The sequence below is a fragment of the Eleutherodactylus coqui genome, chromosome 6 (assembly GCF_035609145.1).
Source record: "Eleutherodactylus coqui strain aEleCoq1 chromosome 6, aEleCoq1.hap1, whole genome shotgun sequence".
Classification (NCBI taxonomy): Eukaryota; Metazoa; Chordata; class Amphibia; order Anura; family Eleutherodactylidae; genus Eleutherodactylus; species Eleutherodactylus coqui.
The window spans coordinates 218,776,356-218,797,692 of NC_089842.1; the positions used below are offsets into that span (position 1 = coordinate 218,776,356).

Here is a 21,337-nt window from a genome sequence, read left to right on the forward strand (position 1 = left end):
AAAACAAGTTCTCGTTGTCTGACATGGTTTCTTGACGGCTTTTTTTTATTAAAAAGCTTCCGTGGACACATGCTGTAGTAATACCCACTCCCACTAACTGCCCCCAAATCCCTATTACCCCTAGACCACCCCAACTGTTGGTCTCAGAAGCCTCAGTATCCCCCTTATCCCTCCTAGTGACCCCTCAATACTGACCCTGCAGTAACCCCCCAACTGCTGGTCCCAGAAGCCTTACCCCCTCACCTGCCCCTCTTTAGTGTCACCCCCCTCTCTCAGGACCCCAAGTCCCCCATATCCTCTCCTCTGCGGCGCCGGACTACAACTCCCAGCATGCCCCGGGCCGCCTGTCAACATGGAGCAGGCAGGGAATTTCAAACAAAAGAGTTTCCCCGCACGCTCGTGCCGCTACGGGGCGTGGCCTGCGGAGAGGGGCGGGTCCGGGGAGAGCAGGCGGGGGAGGGCCTGTCCCGCAGCCTCCTCCCTCCTCCTCTCCCACTGTCTCCCTCTCTCTCTCTCCTCTGGTTCCTCTCTCTTGCCCCTCTTCTTTGTTCCCTAGCCTTTGTTAGCCATGCCTAGCCTGGTGGTATCAGGGATGATGGAGCGGAATGGGCATGGCATGGCAGACCTCACCAAGGACCGGGTGCTGGAGGACGACCGAGCCCTGCAGATCGCCCTGGACCAACTCTGCCTGCTGGGTCTGGGGGAGACGGAGGAGGACAGCAACAACAACAACAACAGCAGCAGCACCAACAGCAGCAGCAGCTCGGGCGGCGGCGGCGGGCAGCAGAAGGCGGGCGAGAGCAAGCTGTGTGCCCTCTACAAGGAGGCCGAGCTGCGGCTCAAGAGTTCCAACACCACCGAGTGTGTGCCCGTGCCCAGCTCCGAGCACGTGGCCGAGATTGTGGGCAGGCAAGGTGAGCTCCTTTGTCTGCATCCCTGCACATGTGGGGCACCTACCGCCGTACCTGCCGCCGGGGGGGAGGGGGCTTTGTCTGCTGCTGCAGGCTGATACATTGTAGCAGCATCCCGTCCTGCTACATGGTGGCTCTTTGTTGTGTTACCTTTCCCTGACCCCTCCCCCACAGCACAAAGGGTTGTCAGAAACTTCCTGCACAAGTGTGTCTGTAGTCAGAGACTCCTGGTCCTTTGTATCTGCTGGACCTTGTCCTCTACACACACCCCCTCTCGCCTGGCACCCATCCTGTCTTATGTTTGGGTGGCACACGTGTGATTTCTGCCAGGCGTGATCCTTTTGTTGTCTCGGCACTCTGTTCCCCCATTGTCTCCGGTGGCATGTGGGACTTCCTGAGAGATGCTGACGGGAAAAGTTTGTGTAAGGATCCGCCGCCTCTCCGATGGGCGCTGGGTTGGGGTCTCCTTGCGGAAGTGTGGGCACACTACAGCGGATGGTCGCCTTTGTTTAGGAGTCATAAGTGCTGATGGTTGGAGGGGAGGAGGAGGAGGGGGCTCTAGTGTCCAGGAAGGGGACCGATGTGTTCCTCGATGACTTTGGGACCCTCGCTACTTCCTTGGTTATCATGTGATTCAGGAGTTGGGTTAAACTTGAGTTGGTGGTGGCTCGGATTGTACCGCTGCCCCGCAGCCTTATTTTTGAAGCCAGGCTTTTGTTCTCGGCTACAGGGATTAAGGGGAGGACTTGTCAGGGTTAAAATGATACCACACCCACCTTCCTGCACACAAGCGTTCCCCAATGAGGATGTTTAGGGATGGATGGATCCCGCACCACCAAAGAATACACTTGTGTGGGGCGACAAAATGCTAAAATATTCTAGGCGCTCTCGAGAAGGCTCCGGTGTTTGTTGTCTAGAGGGTACCGGGATGAGAACCAAAGTCTGGCGGTCTGTGATGGACCAACCCCCAAACAGAGCAGGCTTCAGTTAACAATGAGGGGCAACAAGGTAGCCAAAATTTAGCGCAAGACTTTGGTGCCCAGGACTCTCGGAGCAGGAGAGAAGTTTTCGGTGGGTGTGTACAGATGCTGGCATCTCTTTCTAGACCAAGTCCGATCTGTTGTCGCTCCACCGCTGGTCTGGAAGAGTGAGAGGTCACATCCAGCTGGGGGATTTGGGGCTTCCTTGTAAATAATCTTTGGGGGAGGGGGGTATTTTATTATGGAGCGTTATCACCCACTTGGTAGAAAGTGAGTCGGTGGTGTGTTCCACGTAACCTTTGCAGATATTAAGAGGATAGCATGGGGGGGCTGCAGTAGCGAGTGCCGTGTTCTTCAGACCCCTCATCCCCACCCCGTTACACAAAAACCTGCCTTTCCTAGAGTGATGAATGATGTGACATCACCATCGTTTTCGCATTGTCCTTTGTGGTGTTTTTGGAGTTCATTGGCTGTTCTGGGCACTTTATTCCTTGGGCATCACCATGACTGGGCACTGAGAGGTTACATTGTAGACCTCTGCATGTTGGTGGCTTTGTGTTTCATTCCCTGCTCCATCTTCCCGCACACACCCACTTGGGAACCCTTTATCACTTGAGCCCAAAAACCATCTCTCATCTCGCTGCTACCTGGTATATTGTGAGAGTTTTGACCAACCCTAGCACCGTAAACTTGAAATATCGCCCCCAAGAGCTGTCAAGTTGGGTCTTTGTTCCGGGGTGCACGTGCTATGATCATGGTTGTAATATAGACACACTTCCTTTTTGATACAGCTGTTTGTTATATGACCAAAGCACATTCCAAAAAGACATCTTCCCCCACCCACCCCCCATCCTCCGAGCGGTGATGAGATGGCATTAGGTACCAAAACACAAACGAGCCATGGCCACCATGTGCTTGAGACGGAGGGTGCTACAACAAAGCCTCCTGCTCGTTATGTGGTGCAGACAGCGTGTCACAGCAACTCTCGTAGTAACCGAGATTATTTGTGTGTCTCGTTCTCAGCCGTTGTGTCTCAGAAATGGCTGGATGATGTAGAGGCGATGGGGTGGAAGACGGCGAGTTGTAGGCACTTGTCAAATTATGCAACCGCAGGCAAGTGGGGATAATGTGATGTGCCATACTAGAAGGCATTGTTCTTTGCAAGCCATGATTGTCACCGTGTTTGGTCAGTTCTACATTGTGCTTTCCGAATTTTCACGCCTGCAAGGCACCAACCAACCATTGTGTGGTGGTGCAGCAGCATGCTGTAGTGCAGGAAGTGAGGTTTTGCAGGCTCTTTGTCTGGAGAAATATAGACTTTTCTCTTCTGCACATGTGCTTCGGAGATGCAGAAATTGTCCCAGCTTTTGTCTGGTGGAGCAACAAAAAAAAAATCGCCCACCATGCTGCACATCTGCCCACCGTCCAGTGTCGTCACTTGGGTCTGATTCCAAGAATGAGCGCAGCGCGAGGCGAAGTTAAATAATTAATTCCCAAATCTTAAGACTGATTACCTCCCCAGGAGGATATATTTAAGTTGGTGGTGACCAGGCTGCAGAGGCCAGGACCAAAAACATTCTGCTCGAGATATGCCCAACACACAAACAGGCACATGGCTGCTATTTGTGAACAAAGGGACTGTGGAGATGTTCCGTTTCTGGAAGCCAGAAGTGCTGCAAGGTTCTCCACAACTCCTGGAAGTGATTGTTCCTCTTAATGATGTCCAAGGATGGGTTAATATCAGAAGACTTGCATAAATCTAGATTTTGGTTTTGGCGTATGAACTTTACCGAAATCCCGTTTTACCTTGTGCCAGCAAATATTCGGTTGGTTAAGTGTTTACCGGTTAACGGCCTTTGTTGGACTGTGATTCGACAAGGAGACAAAAGGTACAATTTGCACCATTTTTTTTTTTCCAGCGTCGGAAATGCGCAGGTTGTAGCGAAAACAGTTAGGGGGGTGTGGTCCTTATTTTACAGTCGCGAGTAGAGCCATGCGTGTTTCTAGGAAGACATTGCAGAGGAAAGCAGCAGATGTTTGAGGAATTGAGGGGGTGGGCTTTGCTGTACCTCCGTTTCCCCCCCCCCCCTAGACTATTGTAGTAGACCAGTTCTAAAATTATATATTTTTTTAATTATGTAAATTTTATTTATTTTTTCAGTATTTTAATATTTTTAAATGAGGGGCAAAAATCTAATCCCTCAGATATGAAGAAGCTTTGACGGGGCTCGGGATAGATGAACGGTTTGGTATAGCGAATTGTCTATTGTGTCGGGAATCGATTCCTTGGTGGGAGTGTCTGCGTGTCATGGCACCTAACATAAGAGGAGGCGGTGTCACAGGCGATACAAAGTTCATTCTGTAAATTTCCAATTGTCGATACAGGTCTTGTGAATTGATGACTTTTGTGATCTCAAGCGGCCCCTTTCAAGAGGGTCAATGTTGATAGACTCGTAAATGATAAGGTTCCGGCTTTATGTTATCATCTCATTGTTATTAATGATCATTCATTCTGAATTTTCAGTAAAATGAATGAACCCTCTAAGGCTGGCTCTATTCAGAATATTCCTTGGGTCTCTACGTTGGCAGCATTGGCATGCACGTGGCTTGGCGCTGCGTCTATAGATCTTAATGACTCTCTGCAGCACACCCCCCCTTAGAAACCTAGATCCTAGCAATTATATCAGTCATCTCCTGATAGGAGGATCTTGCCATTGGTCGCTGAGATGGGGTGGTGGCGTTGGTGGGGCGTGGCGTTAGTTGGCAGCGGCATACTCACGTGGTCAGTGGAGCAGGCGCAGTGTTGGTAAACACACAGCACACTTTGGCGTGGAGCGACATGTTGATGGGAAGGTGGAGTGACACCTCCTGCCTGCTTAACTCTTTAGACCAGCAAGAAATTTGGTAACCCCTTCCCGAAACGTGAAGGATTTCTATACTTGCAAAATACACCATTTTCAACCTTAACCCTTTCAGCTTCACGTGTGATCGTGTTTTTTTTTTTTTTGTCCGTTTCCCATCACCTTAACATGTATCGGGCGGTGAACGTTTTTGTCATGTTGACATCTAGAGAAGGTCTCTTTCAATATAATATTTGACCCGGGGCTTTCCTGAAGTTGATTAATGGTTTGAAATCTGGTAGCGGGGAGAATGCGGAGTGGCAGTACTATAGTTGAATCGGTTCTTTTTCGACATTTGAAAGCTTTGTTCTTGCCAATTTTTTTTACATTTTTTTTTCAGGACCTCAGCAGGGGAGCCTATATCTGACTATAGGACATCTGGTTACTACAACTTATCTTTCAGCCATACGAGACGTGTGAGCATCTGGCCACTGCGCTATCTCGATCACATGGGATATAGTTACTTGGGAAGGGATCGGCACACAGAGCTGATAGGCTGTGCCCACCACTGTGACAAGGGGCCCTTGTTGACCCTTCCTATTGTTCTTCGGGAGAGTTAATATATTTTTTCTTCTCTGCGTCACGCCTGGTTGACTCAACCGATGAATAGGGCACTTGATCAAGAGAATCGGGATCCTTGAGAAATAAGACCAGGACGGGCAAATCACAAGAAAATCATGCATGTTCATGATAGAACAGACTTTGATCTTCTCTCGACCAGGCTGTAGAACCTCTCGAAATCCTTGGTTAGGAGTGGAAGGTGGATGACATGACACCTTCTTTTAATTTTTTTTTTTTTTTAAGTGAAAGGGAATGTTTCTAGACTATAAACGTCTTACGAACATGTGGGTGTGTGACACCAGTCGTCACTAATAGCATTGAGATGCATGATTGACTAGGTCATGACTTGCTCCACAGAATTAAGAAGGTCAACTTTTAGGTGGAAACACTTGTTTCCCAAAAGTAAATAATATAAGGAAAAAATACTAGGATGCTTCTTTGTTGTGTATCGGGCAACCCCACCCATAACCCCCTCCCCCCATCTTTCCCGTCACCCTCTCATATACATCTCTTGTTGATCTTCTCTTGGCTGCTGGCCAACCCCAAGTAAAGCCAATTTTAGCATTTAAAAATGACTCAAGGAGAAGTATTTGCAACCTGCATCTATTAGCAAGATAGTGTCAAGTCATTTGGCATCTAAGTTGGCCCTTACATGTCCTCCTCATGATGTTCTTCAGGGAAAAGTGCCAAGACCATTGAAAATTACAGTCTGCCTTATATACGCTCGGTACAGATGACTTCTTCAGCCATCTTCTACCTCGGACGCAACTTGGCAATCTTGAAACTTTCAAAGGCCCACTTTTGTGGAGCTGATAGCTGGCTCTGACGGGGGCCATATAGAGTATCAGGTTGGGGCATTTTTACATCAGTGGGCTTCGCTTGCTAAGGGTTGTGGAGCTATACAACCCATATTGCATCTTTCAATATAAGGGCATGTTAGCAGTGATGGGAACGTGCTAGTAATCCCTGGTGTTACTTCACCATAATGATTTGTGTTTCTTTAAGGTCATTTAGAATCTTTAAAGGGGTTGTGAAGGGTTACTCCAAAGGGTTCCCTATGGTATAAGATGACGAAGAAGTTGATACTTCCATCTCCTTCCTTGTCAGCAGCACCAGGTCTCCATTGTGATGGTGTTTACAGGCTACAGTCAACCTGTGAGATCCCGTAAACCTGCTACTGCAGCCAATGACAGCGTTCAACAGTAATCACTGAGAGCGGTCGTTGGCTGAAGCAGCCTCTAAGGATGACATCATCGGAGTGATGATGGAGAGAGGAGTATCAGCTCCTTTGTTGTTTTACACCTTGGGAGACCCCTTAGGATGCACTTTCATAAGTCAGACAACAATTAAGGGGCTTTTTCACAGCCTGGTGGTTGGACAAGAAAAATGCGATCACCCAACGATTGTTCATGTGGCTCCAAAACTTGTTGGCAGCACATCTCCCCATGTGACCAGGGCTCCTACTGCTAACTGCGATGAAACCGTATGGATGACAAACCTCTGTTCATCCCCCATAGATTCTGATTGGGCCTGTCTAAGGGCCAGACAGACGAGTGCCAATCTCTTTGGGCGCTCGATACACGGCTTGATCTGAGCTGTGTAAGATGACCCTCGGATCGTGACCCCATGCGGCTGGCCGTAGGCACTCTTGTCGTTGTAGTTTTTTGACCGCTTAGTCCTTAACGAATATCGGCAACGGTAAGTGTGATGCCCAATGGCTGATGGACTGTGACCAGAAAGTGGGGGACATTAAGGCGTATTCTCATCTTGGCCGGACATGGCTGTATAGTAATCTCTCAATGGAGTGCCTAGAAGGATAGAAACTACTGCCATTCACGTTCAGAAACGCCATAGCGGTGGATCGGAGTTACGCAAACAATGTAGCACAGCGAACCACACGATTTCTGTAACCGACGAGCTGAGGGAACTGTGTACAGTAGCTTGTTGCGTTGGGTCCGAACTCCCATTCACTTCTATGTGAGTTACAGACCCGGCATAACACCGCCTCTGTGACTCTTTCTGTAGCTCCTGGCCATTCCCTACAGCTGAGCCATGGGAGACTAGAGATGTAAGCTGGTCCCAGAGGTGGGATACACATCCATTAGACTTCCATGACTTATTCTTTGGAAATGCCATAAACATTCAAGCGGTAATGCTCCTTTAAGCCTTAAAGGAGTTGTGTAGGGTTGGAAAAACAAGGTTTATTTCTTCCAAACACAGCACCACCCTTGTCCAAAGGGGCTGCGTGTGGTATTGCAGCTCAGTTCCATTTAAGGTGATAAGAATTGAGCTGCAATGCCAGACACAACACATGGACCAGGGGGGCGCTGTGTGTGAAAGAAAGCAACCTTATTTGTTTTTTGTTTCACTTTGTTGTTTTTTTTTTGGGGGGGGGGGGGGGGGGTCTTTCGAAACCCCCTTACTCCAATTAGGGAATTTAAAGGGTTAGTAGGTGCAATCAGTATGAGCGCCGATCACAATTGTTGCCGGCAGGTGTGAGCCGGTACCCACCATGTATGGTGCAGGATAGGCTCCTGATACCACTTTGTGAACCCCAGTGCTGGAGAGCGTACATGTACAGCCCAAAGCGTCTAGGGGTTAAAGGGAATTGTTCAGCATTCTTCTGAAAACAGCACCCCCCATCTGTCCATAGGTTATGTGTGGTATTACAGCCCAGCTCCATTCACTCCAATAGGGCTGACCTGCAATACTACACACAACCAGTGGTAAGATGTTGCGCTGCTTCTGGAAGGAAACAGCCATGTGCTTGTGATCCTGTATCATGTCTTCTTACATTTGGGGCCTATTCACATCTGTATCGGAGCTTCCGGTCAGATCCAGCAGCACGGATTAGGGGGAGGAACCTTGACAAAGGGGCGTAGTGGGTTGTCCTATTTCAGCGCGCCAGCAGCCGGATGGACCTCATTATAGTCCGTGGGATTTGTTCGGCTCTGGCATGTGCCGATCCGCGCAGTATCGGCATTTTCATTGTTTGTCTTTGAGGAAAGTGTCGAATAACGGAAATCACCTCTAGCCCCCGTGCAGATGAGAAAGGGGCCTTACAGGGATTTGTTCTCTTGTGCTTTATAGCCAGCTTCATACATTATTTGACACAGACATTGCCTTTTGTTTCTTAAAGGGGTTGTCCAGAGATCCGAAATCCTTACCTGCACCTATGGTGTCATAACCTCCACTTGTAGCCCCTTCTGAGTCACACGGTATAGACCCTCTCTGTGCTCGTTGTGTCATCACTAGGCGCTGGTTGATTGAATCATCTTAATAACCAAGCCTGTCCCCTTCTCTCTGTGCGTTGGCCATAACAGAAAGGGGAACTGGCTTAGTTAAGGGGTTGTCCACTTTATAAACTACTGATGGCCTATCCTTAGGGTAGGCCATCAATAGTTGATCAGCAGGGATCTACCACCCGGAACCCCCACTGATCAGCTGTTCACCAGACAGGTATGCTCATGCACTGAGCTGTTTCCTACAGGAAGCAGACAGCTCCGTTCCTTTTGCAGTGGCCAGGCTTGGTATTGCACATAAAGATCCAGTGGGAATTTTACGTGTAATGCCTTGCCTTGCTATTGCAGTGGGGACAGAGCTCTCTGCAGAAATCTGCTCTGTGCATGAGCGCACCAGCCAGGTGAACGTCTTTTTCTACCCAGACCCGCAGCGTCATCGTGACATTGAGCTTAGTCATGTCAGACAGTGTGGTTGCTAGGCATGCATAACCTAGCAACTACAGTCACTTGGTGGCGCGCTTCTAGCAACTAGTCTGTCTCAGATTACTTGGGTGTTGGTTTGGATAGAGGCTCGGTAGGACATCAACCATGATTTTCTTGGCAACAATACTTTTGTAACAATAAATTTGGGTTGAGAATACCTTTTAAATGGACTTTCGTTTCAAAGCAGTTGTAGCCTTATTACAAGTTATCCTGTTTCCTATAACTTGCTGATCAGTGGGACCTCCGCCAGTCTCAAGAATGGGGGTCCCATGTCCCCCCATCCTCCTCACTGTGTGGTTATCACACCCCACGCCCGCTGTCAATGGGACTTCGGAGATACCATAGTGGCACCCGCTCGGATGTTTCCATCAGCTCCATTGAAAGGAATGAAGCGCTGACCACATATGTGGCCATCGCTGCAGGGGGAGAAACAGCGCCCCCAGTGACAGGAGAGTCTGACGTGGGAGCCCCATTCTTGAGATCGGTGAGACCCCCACCAATAGGGGATAACTTGAAACTTTGGTACAACCGATTAAAGCTGGATTTGCAATGGTGCCCCTTTCTTGCTGGTTCTTTGTCCTATGCCCGGAGGAGTTCGAGGTGTAAAGTATTTTATCCGTCGCTGTTTGCATAAATGACTTTGGCGATATCAGAAGCGGAGGACAGGTGTGAGGGAGGCGGCATTACAGCTGACCATAATCTCCGAGGGCTTCAGGGATCTTGTTTTGTCCAGAGAGGGAGACAGACCTTTTACTTCTGAGATTATCCAGTCCCCTTGGGAGAAGATCCCGAGGAGGTCAGATAATGAGGGCAGATGATACGGGACATATGCTGTTGTTGACACAGCTTGTGGAGGACAGTCCTCCATATGCGTTCTACGTATGGATATAGACACGCATTGTGCGCAGTGCCAGTCCTGTCCCATTCGCACAGCTTTGGTGAGATTCTAAGAAATCCTTTGTGGCCGTCTCTGGCCCCCTCACACGCCCTCCCCAGAGAATGAGGCCTTTTCAGAAGGGATTAATTCAACCTTCTTGCAGCAAGTGAGACTCGGGCCGTTACAGTTAACCTCCTCGTGGCCTGGCCAGTCATCGGGACAATCTGGGATTTCCTTTGTTTTTCGGGTGGTCAGGGTCAATTCTAAATTAAAAAAAAAAAATGATGGATTTGGCCGATATTTCCCTAAAAATCCTGGCGGTTGATTTGCTGTCTAAAAAGTGGGGGTTTGGTCATTTTGTGGCATTTCCCAATATTTTTAGGAAGGGTAGCTTGTGTGCTTTTTAGGATAATCAACATCTCGAAAACCTGGAGTCTGAAATATTGGTAACCATTTAGTGGCCCGGGCTAGTGTTCACAACGGTGAGGCTTGTTTGTTATTGTGTGCCTATTGTGATGTCATGATGATTGATTAAGAGCACAAAATGGCTGCCTTCGAGGCGCGTGAGTAGTTGTCAGGCTGGACTCCATACATTTCTGCTAAATTTGCTCCCATGTTTTGAGCAAAGAATTTGTCAGGGTGCATTCACACCGGCAAGTTTTCTGTGTTGCGAAACACCATAAGAGTCTGACTGATATTGTACTCGCCCACGTGAATGCTTCCTCGGGGATTATAAGATTTATTGGTTGAAAATAACAGGTAAATCCGGTGGTTTTGGTAATATTCAGGACTTCATGTAATTTTTGTAGCCCAAATGAGGATTTCCGTAGGAAGCTTTACAATACATGTGCCTAATGGACAAAAGCGGCAAGTTTACTGGCAGGCTGCTGTTTCTATTTATATGGTCTATGAATGAATATTTTTGGTTTGGTCATTGCCCAAGAACAGACAATCTGGATGTGATGTAGGACCCTTGCTGGTCCAGAAGTCTTTTTTTTGTTGCAATGATTTGGTGTAAAGTAGGACATACCTCCCTCGAGGAGCTCTGAGGTCTACTGTCATGACTGGTGGTGGTTTTGGTAGACCACAATTTGTGTGGAGCCAAAAGAATTTTTACTTTTGCCGTAATTAAAAATTGGAATTTGCAGTCTTCCCGGAGACCTCTTATGGTCAATCGGTAAGAAAAACCAAAGTCGAACATCACAGCGGTCACCCCGAATAGTCTTTCAAGCATGTGACCATTGCTGTAGCTGTGCACTCTGTTGACTCGGGGTCGAGGCTTCCCAATGACACGTGTTTCACTTGCAAAATAATTGGACAAGTTTTATAAATGTTATGTTTGCGATTCAGGTTTATGAGGTTGATTTTACGAGGGAACGGGGACAAGCGGCAAACCCTCCTCACCCCCCCCCCCTTTAAATCCATTGGGGGGGGGGGAGTTGTGACAACCCTTATAATAAAAACCTTGAGGCTTTTAGTAGACTATTAAAGCAGACTTCATTTCCTAGAGAGCAGAGACCCTTGTGAGACGGCCAACAATGTCTGCTTTGTTTGCTGTTAGAAAAACCCAGGCAATGCTCTTGGTAAGGAGAGGGTGCTCTTGCTAGATTGATGCCCCCCCCCTTACATAGACTGGGTCATTGCGTGCACCTATTAACCACTTCTCTCCCATGTATGGGCTTTTCTGGCTATTGTCTTTTGAATGCATAGGTTCTATTTGTGTACAATAAAGTTTATTACACTCTACTTAGGATGTGGACGTTTTATCTTATTTCGTTTTTTTTTTCAGTAGGCCTAGTGTTGGGTTTTGTTTTGTTTTTTTTCTAAGTCTTGGCCAATGTGTCCCGGTTGTCTTTTTATGCTGCATATTCATAGACTTCAGCTTTACAATGTGGCTTTATCTATATTTCGGTAATGTGGCCTCCTAAACTTGCCATTTCTCCAGAGTGCCTCATTGTGTTTTGTCTTTGCCCAGGCTTTGTTCTTGTGTTGCAGCCATTCCCAATCCGCACCATCTTCGTGCTTTAGCTACGACTTGACCAGCTGGCCTACAGTTCTGCCTTCTCATCCATATTCATCCTTTAAAGGTCCCCATATTTATTATATTGTCTGAACCCACTTATAGTGGCAGGTCCTGACTGCTCTCTTATGAGTATAGAGGCGGCTAACCTTTCCTCTAGGGAAAAGGACAGGGGCCCTTTAATTTAAATGCCCTGTCCTTCTGCTCCCTAGGAAATAAGCAATTGGCAGAGCTATCCATCTGTTGCTTGCCTCCTTAAACGCCCAAAGTTTGGCCAAGCCGGACGTTCAAGTGTATGGGACAGCCGAAGTAAACAACGATTGAATGCATAATTGTTCATCCGATAGTCCTTGCATGTTATATGGGCAGCTTAATGGCACCATACACTTTAAATATCTGTTGGCCAAGTGCTATTCTTACCGCCCCCCCCCCCCTCCATCCACATGCATGCTCAACTTATCTACCTTGATAACAAAAGGATCCAGCATGTTGAAACCTATATGAGACATTCCAATACACATTTACTGGTCAGTCAGCCCCGCCAAAGTCAACACCTTTTATCCTCTAGATGTATATCCAGCCCGTCACCTTGTCGAGAATCCTTTATGTCCATTCTGCTCCATCGTCTTCCCATGGCTGTGTTGAGCCCAGAGTTTTAAAGTGTCTTGATAATCACACATGGATGTTGGTATTGTTATGGTGGCAGAAAATTGGCTTGAATTGTGGCTGTGTTTTTTTTTTTAGTTTTTAAGTTTCATGTAATTTTCTAAAATGATTATTTTTTTTTTCCGTTTATTTTTTAGGTTGCAAAATCAAAGCTCTAAGGGCGAAAACCAACACATACATCAAGACGCCAGTTCGAGGAGAAGAGCCAGTGTTTATGGTGACTGGACGTAGAGAGGACGTTGCTATGGCAAGGCGTGAGATCATTTCCGCTGCTGAACATTTCTCCATGATAAGAGCCTCTCGGAACAAAGCCGGCAGTGCTTTCGGCAGTGCCCCAACTCTACCTGGCCAAGTTACAATCCGTGTAAGGGTACCCTACAGAGTTGTTGGATTAGTAGTTGGACCAAAGGGAGCTACTATTAAGAGAATTCAACAACAGACAAACACTTATATAATCACTCCAAGCCGAGATCGAGACCCAGTATTTGAGATCACAGGAGCCCCGGGAAATGTGGAACGGGCACGAGAAGAAATTGAGACACACATTGCGGTACGAACCGGCAAAATCCTGGAATACAACAATGAAAATGACTTTCTGTCCAATAGTCCAGATTCTGGCATGGAAAGCCGATATCCAGAGAGCTGGAGAGTACACGGTACAGCAACTGGTTGTAAACCTCTTTCCACCTTCCGACAAAACAGCCTAGGCTGCATTGGCGACTGTCCGGCAGAACCAGTGTATGAGACCCCACGACTGAATGATCAGAATGAGTTCAACTATGGCTACTTGTTCCCCAACTACAAGCAGGATGTGTATTACGGTGTGGCTGAAACTGGAGGACCCATGTGGGGTGGACAAGAGAACAGCAGCCCGACCCCAAGCATCTTCACGAAGCAGCAACGCTCGGGGAGCAGTGGCACCATCCAGACTAACGCCACACAAAGGTCTCCAGAATCCAGTCTCACTAGCTTGCCAAGGAGGAACCAAGCAGATACTCTGCCAGGCTTCACCAAACTTAATGCCACTCGGAACTCAGTTTCCGGAAGCCGGGAGTGCATGGTGTGTTTTGAAAGCGAGGTTACGGCTGCACTCGTGCCCTGCGGGCACAACCTTTTTTGCATGGAGTGTGCTGTACGCATCTGTGAACGTAATGAACCCGAGTGTCCCGTTTGTCATGCGTCCGCCACTCAAGCCATAAGGATATTTTCCTAAGAAACTTTGGAAAAAGGGAGAGGGTGGGTTAAGAGATGACGGACTTGTGGTGCATAGAGGTCAAAAAACAATATTTAAACTTCATAATAAAATCTTAACTATAATCAGAATGTTACAAAAAGATATCTGAAACTTGCATTATTTTTTTTTTTTTTTAACTTTGAAAGGTTTGGTGGTTTATAAAGGGGTTAGAAACGGCCCTTTCCAACAGTTGCAGCTAATTTTTTGAGGTGCCAGTGGCCTTTAGAAACCAATTTCTTGAGTCCATGCGTAACCTTTTAAGATTTTGGACTTTAGTTTTTCTGTTTTTTGCTTTGGAGTTGAAGAGTTTTTAAAGAACAAGTTCTTTCCATGTGGTAGCAGCTTCACAAAAAGGAAAAGCTCGCTGCTGTCAAACCATCTAGACTTTTCTTCAGCTTTTTTTGTTAGCTGTTTAGTAGAACTCCGTCAACCTCTACCGCAGTTTGAACATATGCAGCTGAAAGATATACTTTTGATCTCCTATAATATCGAAGGGTCGAGTGGAACGAGGGATCCAAGCTGAGGTCAGAGATGTCCTCTTTCTAAATTGCCCTTCTTTAGCACTGTAGGAGATTTACCTCTCTGAAATTAAAGCGGGCAGCGTTGGCAGATGGGTTGATTTTAAAAACCAGTGGATGCAGAATAGAGGGCACTCAGGGGTACTACCAGCCAGGTCAAATTACAGGGCATTTACAGGCCCCATTTCCGGTGCCCACTGATGCCTTTCTTTTACTTTCTGCCTAATTATTGTCGGGAATCAATGTCATCATGACAAGCAAAAAAAAAATGAAAAAAAACAAAAACTGTAATTATTGATCTCTGGGAATCTGCAACATGAGGACACAACAATTACCTCACACTCAACAAAATGCAGCTCAATCTACCGTTTGCAATTTTATTGTCATTTGCTGTAAAAGAAGATTCTGAACTCAGATGTAAAATTCCTGCCGGTTTTAATTTTTAACACCAAGAACAAAAAAACAAAACTCAAAAATCAGGACTTTATATGCATGGAGGTCTTGCTTTTTGTAAGAAAATTAAAAAATGGACAAAAAAAAAAAGACTTTGATTTTTACAGTGCACTGAAGCTGGGCCATCAGGATTCCTGGTCCTCCTCTACTCAGACAACTGCCGCTTCATCTGTTAGGCCTCTGTGGCCATCATGAGGAATTGTTTTTGGGATTTCTTTTAAGCAGAAAGCGGGAGCAATGGTATTTAGAAAGGGAGGAATACTAAACTTCCACACGTGACTACAGAACTTTTTGTGTCTTTTTTTCGTTTTTTCATTTTTCTTAATGCAAAGAAAAAGAATAACAATATAAATTGTTTTCTTCCTCTTAACTGGACCAGATGGAACATTTTAAAGAAAATATAGAAACGTTGGACCAAAGTTTTATGTGCTGGAAAAAAAAACAAAAATGTTTTAGAGGGTGCCATGTTTAGTCTTCGGCTGTTTGGAAGATGTTCAAGAACCACTTGTCAAGTTAGGGTCTCCTATTTGCCCTTGGGATCTACACAAAAATAAGGCAGTCTAACCAGGGGTTTTGTTATATAGACTGCTCTGTATTCCCCATCCACCTTCCAGGGTTACATTATCCCACTTTTTGGTGCTTCCTGGAGAATTGTTTTATTTATTTTTTGGGACTAGAACAACACTTGATCATGGCATAGTGCAACACAAAGAAATTATTTTTCAGACTATTTTCGATCTGTGAACTGTCTAATATCTACAGTCACCCTATAAGAAAATCGCATATAACTTATCGAGATATCGTCATGCCATTTTCCAGTGGTGATACGTTCCATTACTTCCGATCCCTACTAAGGGGAGATCCAGCCCTTCATCTCATCTTGAGTCAGTAGGACAGGAACCTCCGTCACATCACACCTGTGAAAGAACCTTCCCACGTCTTTCATTGAAACACTATTCTACTTCAATTGCATAAGAATGTAGGCACTAGGGATGTAATAATTATGTGCCCTCCTCCTCCACCAAAAAAAAAGTATTTAAAAAATTTGATGGGGGTGGAGGCATATTTAAACATTTCTCATAATTTCTTTTTAATTTTTAATTTTTTTAGATTTTTAAAAAGCTTTTAAGTTGATGTAGCAGTATTTTTTTTTAAAAACACATGTAGCAATTTACATTGAAAAAGGGACATATTGAGAAAATATATTTCAGGTCAATTTTGGAGGAACAGAATAGACTCATTGATGGAATTTTTTGAGTCTACGGTGTCACTAGTGCAGTTAAATATTTAATGCCGCTTTTGAAAGCTTCTTAATGTCTTTATTAAAAAAAATAATACAAAAAGTCTTCAGTGAGAATGTATTTGCTGCACTGGAGCACAATACTCTTTCCTACCATTCAAAGTAGTCTTTTGCTCTATAGCTTTAGGTAAAACTTTTCTGCTTGTATTATTACAACATGCGCCCTCCTCCACCTGGATTTTTAAAACAAAACTATGAGAAAAAAATTCCCGACATAATTTCTCTCTACTTCTTCATCGGAAGGTTTTAGGTTGCATGCAAAAAGCACTTTGAAGATTGGCCTGCATGGAATAGGACTTTGGAGTCATTTATTTTAATTCCTAAAACTTGGTCTGAGAACCTAGCACTATATTCTTCTTAGGTCTCAGAAGCTGACAAAAATATATATATAATTCACAAGACCAACTGGGTTAATCCATGATGTGAGGATTATGTGAGGTCCATGATGTACAAAATATACCACTCCCACCTGTCATATTGGAAACTATGTTTTCTTCTATATTTTCTTACTCGAACGGTCTGTTGGCCACAGATCGGACCTTGAAAACTTTTTGTGCTCCTTTCCCAAACACACAGACTGAACACTACCTTACATATTTGAGGCAACAGCCTTAGTTAGAATATCCTCAGTCCACAGGGGCAGGAGCCAACATGTAGACTGAAGAATTGTTTTTGAGAGCGCAGCCAATCTGTCCATGAAGAAGCCGTGATGTCATTGGTAGCAGGGTGATGTCATCGGCTCTTCATGAATAAACCATAGTCTAGCCCAACAGCATAATTATTCCTGGGAGAGAGCCTGCTTAATTTGTTGTGAATTTTTTTTAATTTTTTTAAAGATTGGCCTCCAAAGGGTATAGTCCGTGCTTGCATGAAAAACAGATGGAAAATGTAGGAATAATACAAACATGGACTTGGATGGCATTGCCATACCATAGTATGAGCAATAACTTGTTGCTTGGCTTGTCCTCAAAAATTTCTGTGCTCTTTGGGCATGAATGACAGAAATCCATAGCAGCCAATCAAGAACTTTGCGGTCATTTTCCAAACTGCACTAAGAAAATGTCCTCCAGAATCTTGTTGCTATAGGTTACTACACTTTGTATACAGGTTATAGATTTCCCCCCTTGTCTGGACATTTTAAAAGTCCTTTTTACATGTGAATATAGTGACAAACATGGCACTTACCTGATCGATGTATGACACCCTGAATTTGGGGGCTACATTTTTCTGGTGCCAGATGACTTAGTGTTTAAGGTGGGATTTTCCATTTTACGATATATATATATGATAATTTGTAGTACATCGGTACCTATACTATATGGTGTTGAACTAGATGGAACAATTATTTGGATGGAGATTGTCAACCTGGGGTGCTTTTTTTTAGTTTTTTTTTTTTTTTTTATATACAATTCTAGACAGCAAACCTAGCACCAACCCAGTGTGGGTGGCCATTTTGAATCTATGAACAAGTCTTCCATGAAAGACAGGGATTAAGTTGATCTGTTAACATCACAGGGATTCATACAGTTAAAAAATGGCTGCCTTCATGTAGATGACCGAAGTCTAAGAAAGGGTATCTTTTTCACGTTTTTTACAAGACAAATGCATACTCCTTGGGTTTCATGTACTCAATTTGAATTTATTGACATGTGCTATATCCCATACTGTATTTTAGACCCCCAACCCAGACTTTGGAATCGTGATAGAAGATTGGTGAGCTGGAATCCTTCATACAGTGAGCCGACAAATTGCTAAAAAAGTTTTAACAATATTGGGGGTGACTTTTTTTTTTTACCCCCCCCCCCCCCCCCCCCTTACTATAATAGGGAAGTCGGGTGTATTGCCAAACCACCCACCATTCACCAGACTTTTATCTTCTTCTCCCTTCTTTGAATCCAAGTTTTAATCCATCTCCATTGAAGAATGTAGGACAACACATCTATAGAAGCTAGAAAGAGAGATATAGAACACTATACATGACGCAAAAAAATTATACTGTGATATGATCATCAGAAATTATATAAATAAATGTTTTATTCTACACAAAGACCAAATTTTCTTTTATATTTAAGGAAGCAGTATAAAAATAGTTTACTTTTTGCCCCCAAGATTTTAAAAGAAATGGTATTTAAAGATAAAAAGTTTGGAGGGGAGAGACTCTTCTGTTTTCAGTTCTTTTTTTTTTTGAATTATTTAAAAGTCTATTTGTAACCCACGAGGAGGAACACGACTGTTAATAGATCTGTAACTATTTCCTTTTTAATCAAAAAAAAGTTTAAAATTTAAAAAAAAATAAAATAAATAAAAATAGAGGCAAAAAACTGCTTAAAAATTAGATCATTTCTTTATAATTTAATATTCTATTTTAATAAAGTCATTTTATTACATGTAAATGTAAGCAGGACACATGCGCTGAAGAAAAAAAATACTTTTTATTGGGTAATTTATTAAAAGAAAGGATTTTATTTTATGATAAAAGTAATCCTTAAAGCTTTCGAAACATAGATATGTAGACCGAAAAAAAAATTAAAAACTTTTTGTAGCCAGATTTTAAACTTTTAAGTATTTTTTTCTTTTTTAAAAAAAATTGTAAAAAAAAAATTTTTTTTTTTAGTGTGCCGAACATTTTTGCTGTCGATGAAGAATTTTAGCTATTAATGCCTTGTCTTGTGATTTTATCACATCATTTGTGTTTTAGAGAGTATTGAACAATTAATGCCTTCATGCCTAATTTAAAACTTCCCAAAATGGTTTTGGCCCGTTTTACTAGGAGGGCCCGATGAGAGCACTGCAAAGCAGTGGGGTCTGCGGCCCATCCAGGCCATTAAGGAGTTAGTTGACCCACCAGCGTCAAAGGGGCTTTAATACACCGCGTGCTGTTTTTAGTGATGTAAATGCAATATATTGTAGCCGGGGATGTTAGAAGCTTATACAGTGACTTAGGTAGTTCATCGTACGCTTCATTTTTTGGGTAGACCAGCAAACTTTTTGTTGCTTTAACGGTTCTGGAAGTCCACATTTTTGTGTGTTCCGAGTTTTTTTGTTTTTCTTGTATTTTTTTATATATTTTTTTTTTTCCCTGTCCCATACCAACCTTGTGGTTTTATGGGGTGACAATTCTTTAATTTGGTTTGGTTCAATAGGAATTGTATATGTAGAGGTTTTCATCTCTGCCTTGGATGTAATGTGTCAAAAGAAACTACAAGATAGAATTGTGAATGGTTGTGTCAAAAAAATATATTTAACTGGTTCAGAATATAATGATTTTTTATTTTTTTTTTAATACTTTTTTGTGATTTGTTACCTCTAAAACACCCCCTTCCTTCCCCCCAGATTTTCTCGCTGCTCAAATTTCTTACAACCTCCAACATGGAGTGAAGGCCTTGTGTGATAGAGGCGACCAAGCTTGTATTGGGTGCCATTTTCATTCTTTTATTTCTATGTTACCACCAGTAAAACCAGCTAAACCATAAAACCTACATAGGGTTTAGACCAACAATTTATATTCTCTTGAACGTTTTGCATTTTTAAAATTTACAAAAGCAATTTAGTTCTTCCACATTAATTAAAAAAAGACATCTAAGTTATCAAAGATCTATTGAGATGTCTACCTGCGCCATATCTCGGTTGGGTATCTGCTAGATATTATTAGTAATGGTTCATCCGGTAGATATCCTATCACTAATTCTGTGCCATCCGTCGGAGAATTAAAAACAACTCCTAATAGCAAACGTGGGCAAATCTCATCTACTTGATGATAAAGAAATGATATGTGGGCATTTAAAGTAAGGGCACCATTTTCTACCAGAACTAGCAACATATTAAGTGGCTCTGGCACTAGTTTCTCAGCTGCTCCCTCCATACCCATCCCAATACTTTTGAACTTTTTGTATAGAATTTTCTATAAAGGGGTGTTCGCACTGCTGCTATCATTCTGTTGTTTGGCTCCATCCTTGGGGCTGAACAACGGTCAAACCGGAAGCGCCAGATATGGCACATGATGGACCTGAACAGGATGGTCCTCATTGGCTTAGTAGGTTCAGTGAGATTCCGTTAGGCCCTTTGGCATTTTTAGGACAAAATAGTGCTTTATGCTATGTAGGCTCCAAACTGAACCTCCGATGTAGATGCGAACGGGCCCTTATAGAGATTCTTTAAAAGACTGATCAAGGGGGAAAAAAAGACAACCCATTTTTTTAAATTTTTTTTTTTTCTAAAGGCAAGAGCATCCTTTTTGTTTCAAAAAGACACATGGAATGGATAAAAACCTAACCTCTATTGTATATAGATGAGAGACTTGGAGGTTCTAAAAAGCCCCACATGAACAGTTACTGTAATGTTTCAACCCATTTCGACCACCCCCCTTGTCCTCTTGTCTCAGAGGCCATGGTGAGATGTGGGGCGTAACTCTACATCTATTTTATCGGATATTGATCTCTATCAATTCTTCCCAGAGAGGTTGAACAAGTAGCTGTCAGATTGGACATTTTTTTTTTCTTTATTTTGTTAGTATTTTCTTAACCCGGTTACCAAAATGTAAGGATTTTTAAGTAATAAATCACATATATTATACATTTTTTTAGGTAAAAATGAAATTTTATTTGATTTTTTTACTCTGCGACGCTGTTTGTAACCTTAAACAAAAACAGCCCAGCAATAAACTGTGCACTAAAGGAGAGTTGCTAGCAAACGTGTAGCCAAATGTGGATTATGGGGTTATTTTAAACCCCCCCAATTATTTCAGGGGGGATAAGTCCCTTCCGAAATGTAAGTTGGTTTTTTCTTTCTTATTTTGTTAAAGGACTCTATAATGATTTTTTTTTTTTACTGTGTTGTTGGTATTTAAACTTGTATGTGCAGGAGGTTCAAGTCCAAATATTATTTTCCCTCCTCACCACTAACAAGTTTTTAGCTTTTTTTTACATTTTTTTTATTTTACTCTTTTAAACCAAAAAGTTGTTTTTGTTTTGTAGAGTTTTATCTTATGTCCTCTGCAAAAAAAAAAAAAAAGGTGGGCTTTTATTTTTACGTTTTATGTTTTACATTGTAAACAGAATAAAACTATTCCTACTATAGCACTTAATATATTGGAAGAAACAGAGGTCAAGCTAGTATAGATGTGTGTCCGTGCTTGCCCCATAACATTTTTTTTTTTTTTGCAAATAGCTTTAACATTATGGCCCAGGAAAAAA

General features: G+C 43.5%; 1 protein-coding gene across 1 annotated transcript; it reads left to right on the forward strand.

Moving 5' to 3' along the window:
* Positions 1–505: 505 nt before the first annotated feature.
* Positions 506–13,957, forward strand: MEX3A (mex-3 RNA binding family member A). Its single transcript, XM_066608777.1, has 2 exons — positions 506–914; positions 12,778–13,957. Exons 1-2 carry the CDS (start codon positions 569–571, stop codon positions 13,851–13,853), a joined length of 1,422 nt encoding a protein of 473 aa, XP_066464874.1. The 5' UTR covers positions 506–568; the 3' UTR covers positions 13,854–13,957.
* Positions 13,958–21,337: the final 7,380 nt, after the last annotated feature.

Coding starts and splice junctions, on each gene's coding strand:
- MEX3A (XM_066608777.1), top strand. CDS start 569: ATGCCTAGCCTGGTGGTATCAGGGATGATGGAGCGGAATGGGCATGGC. Junction 915..12,777: donor CGAGATTGTGGGCAGGCAAG/GTGAGCTCCTTT, acceptor TTTATTTTTTAG/GTTGCAAAATCAAAGCTCTA.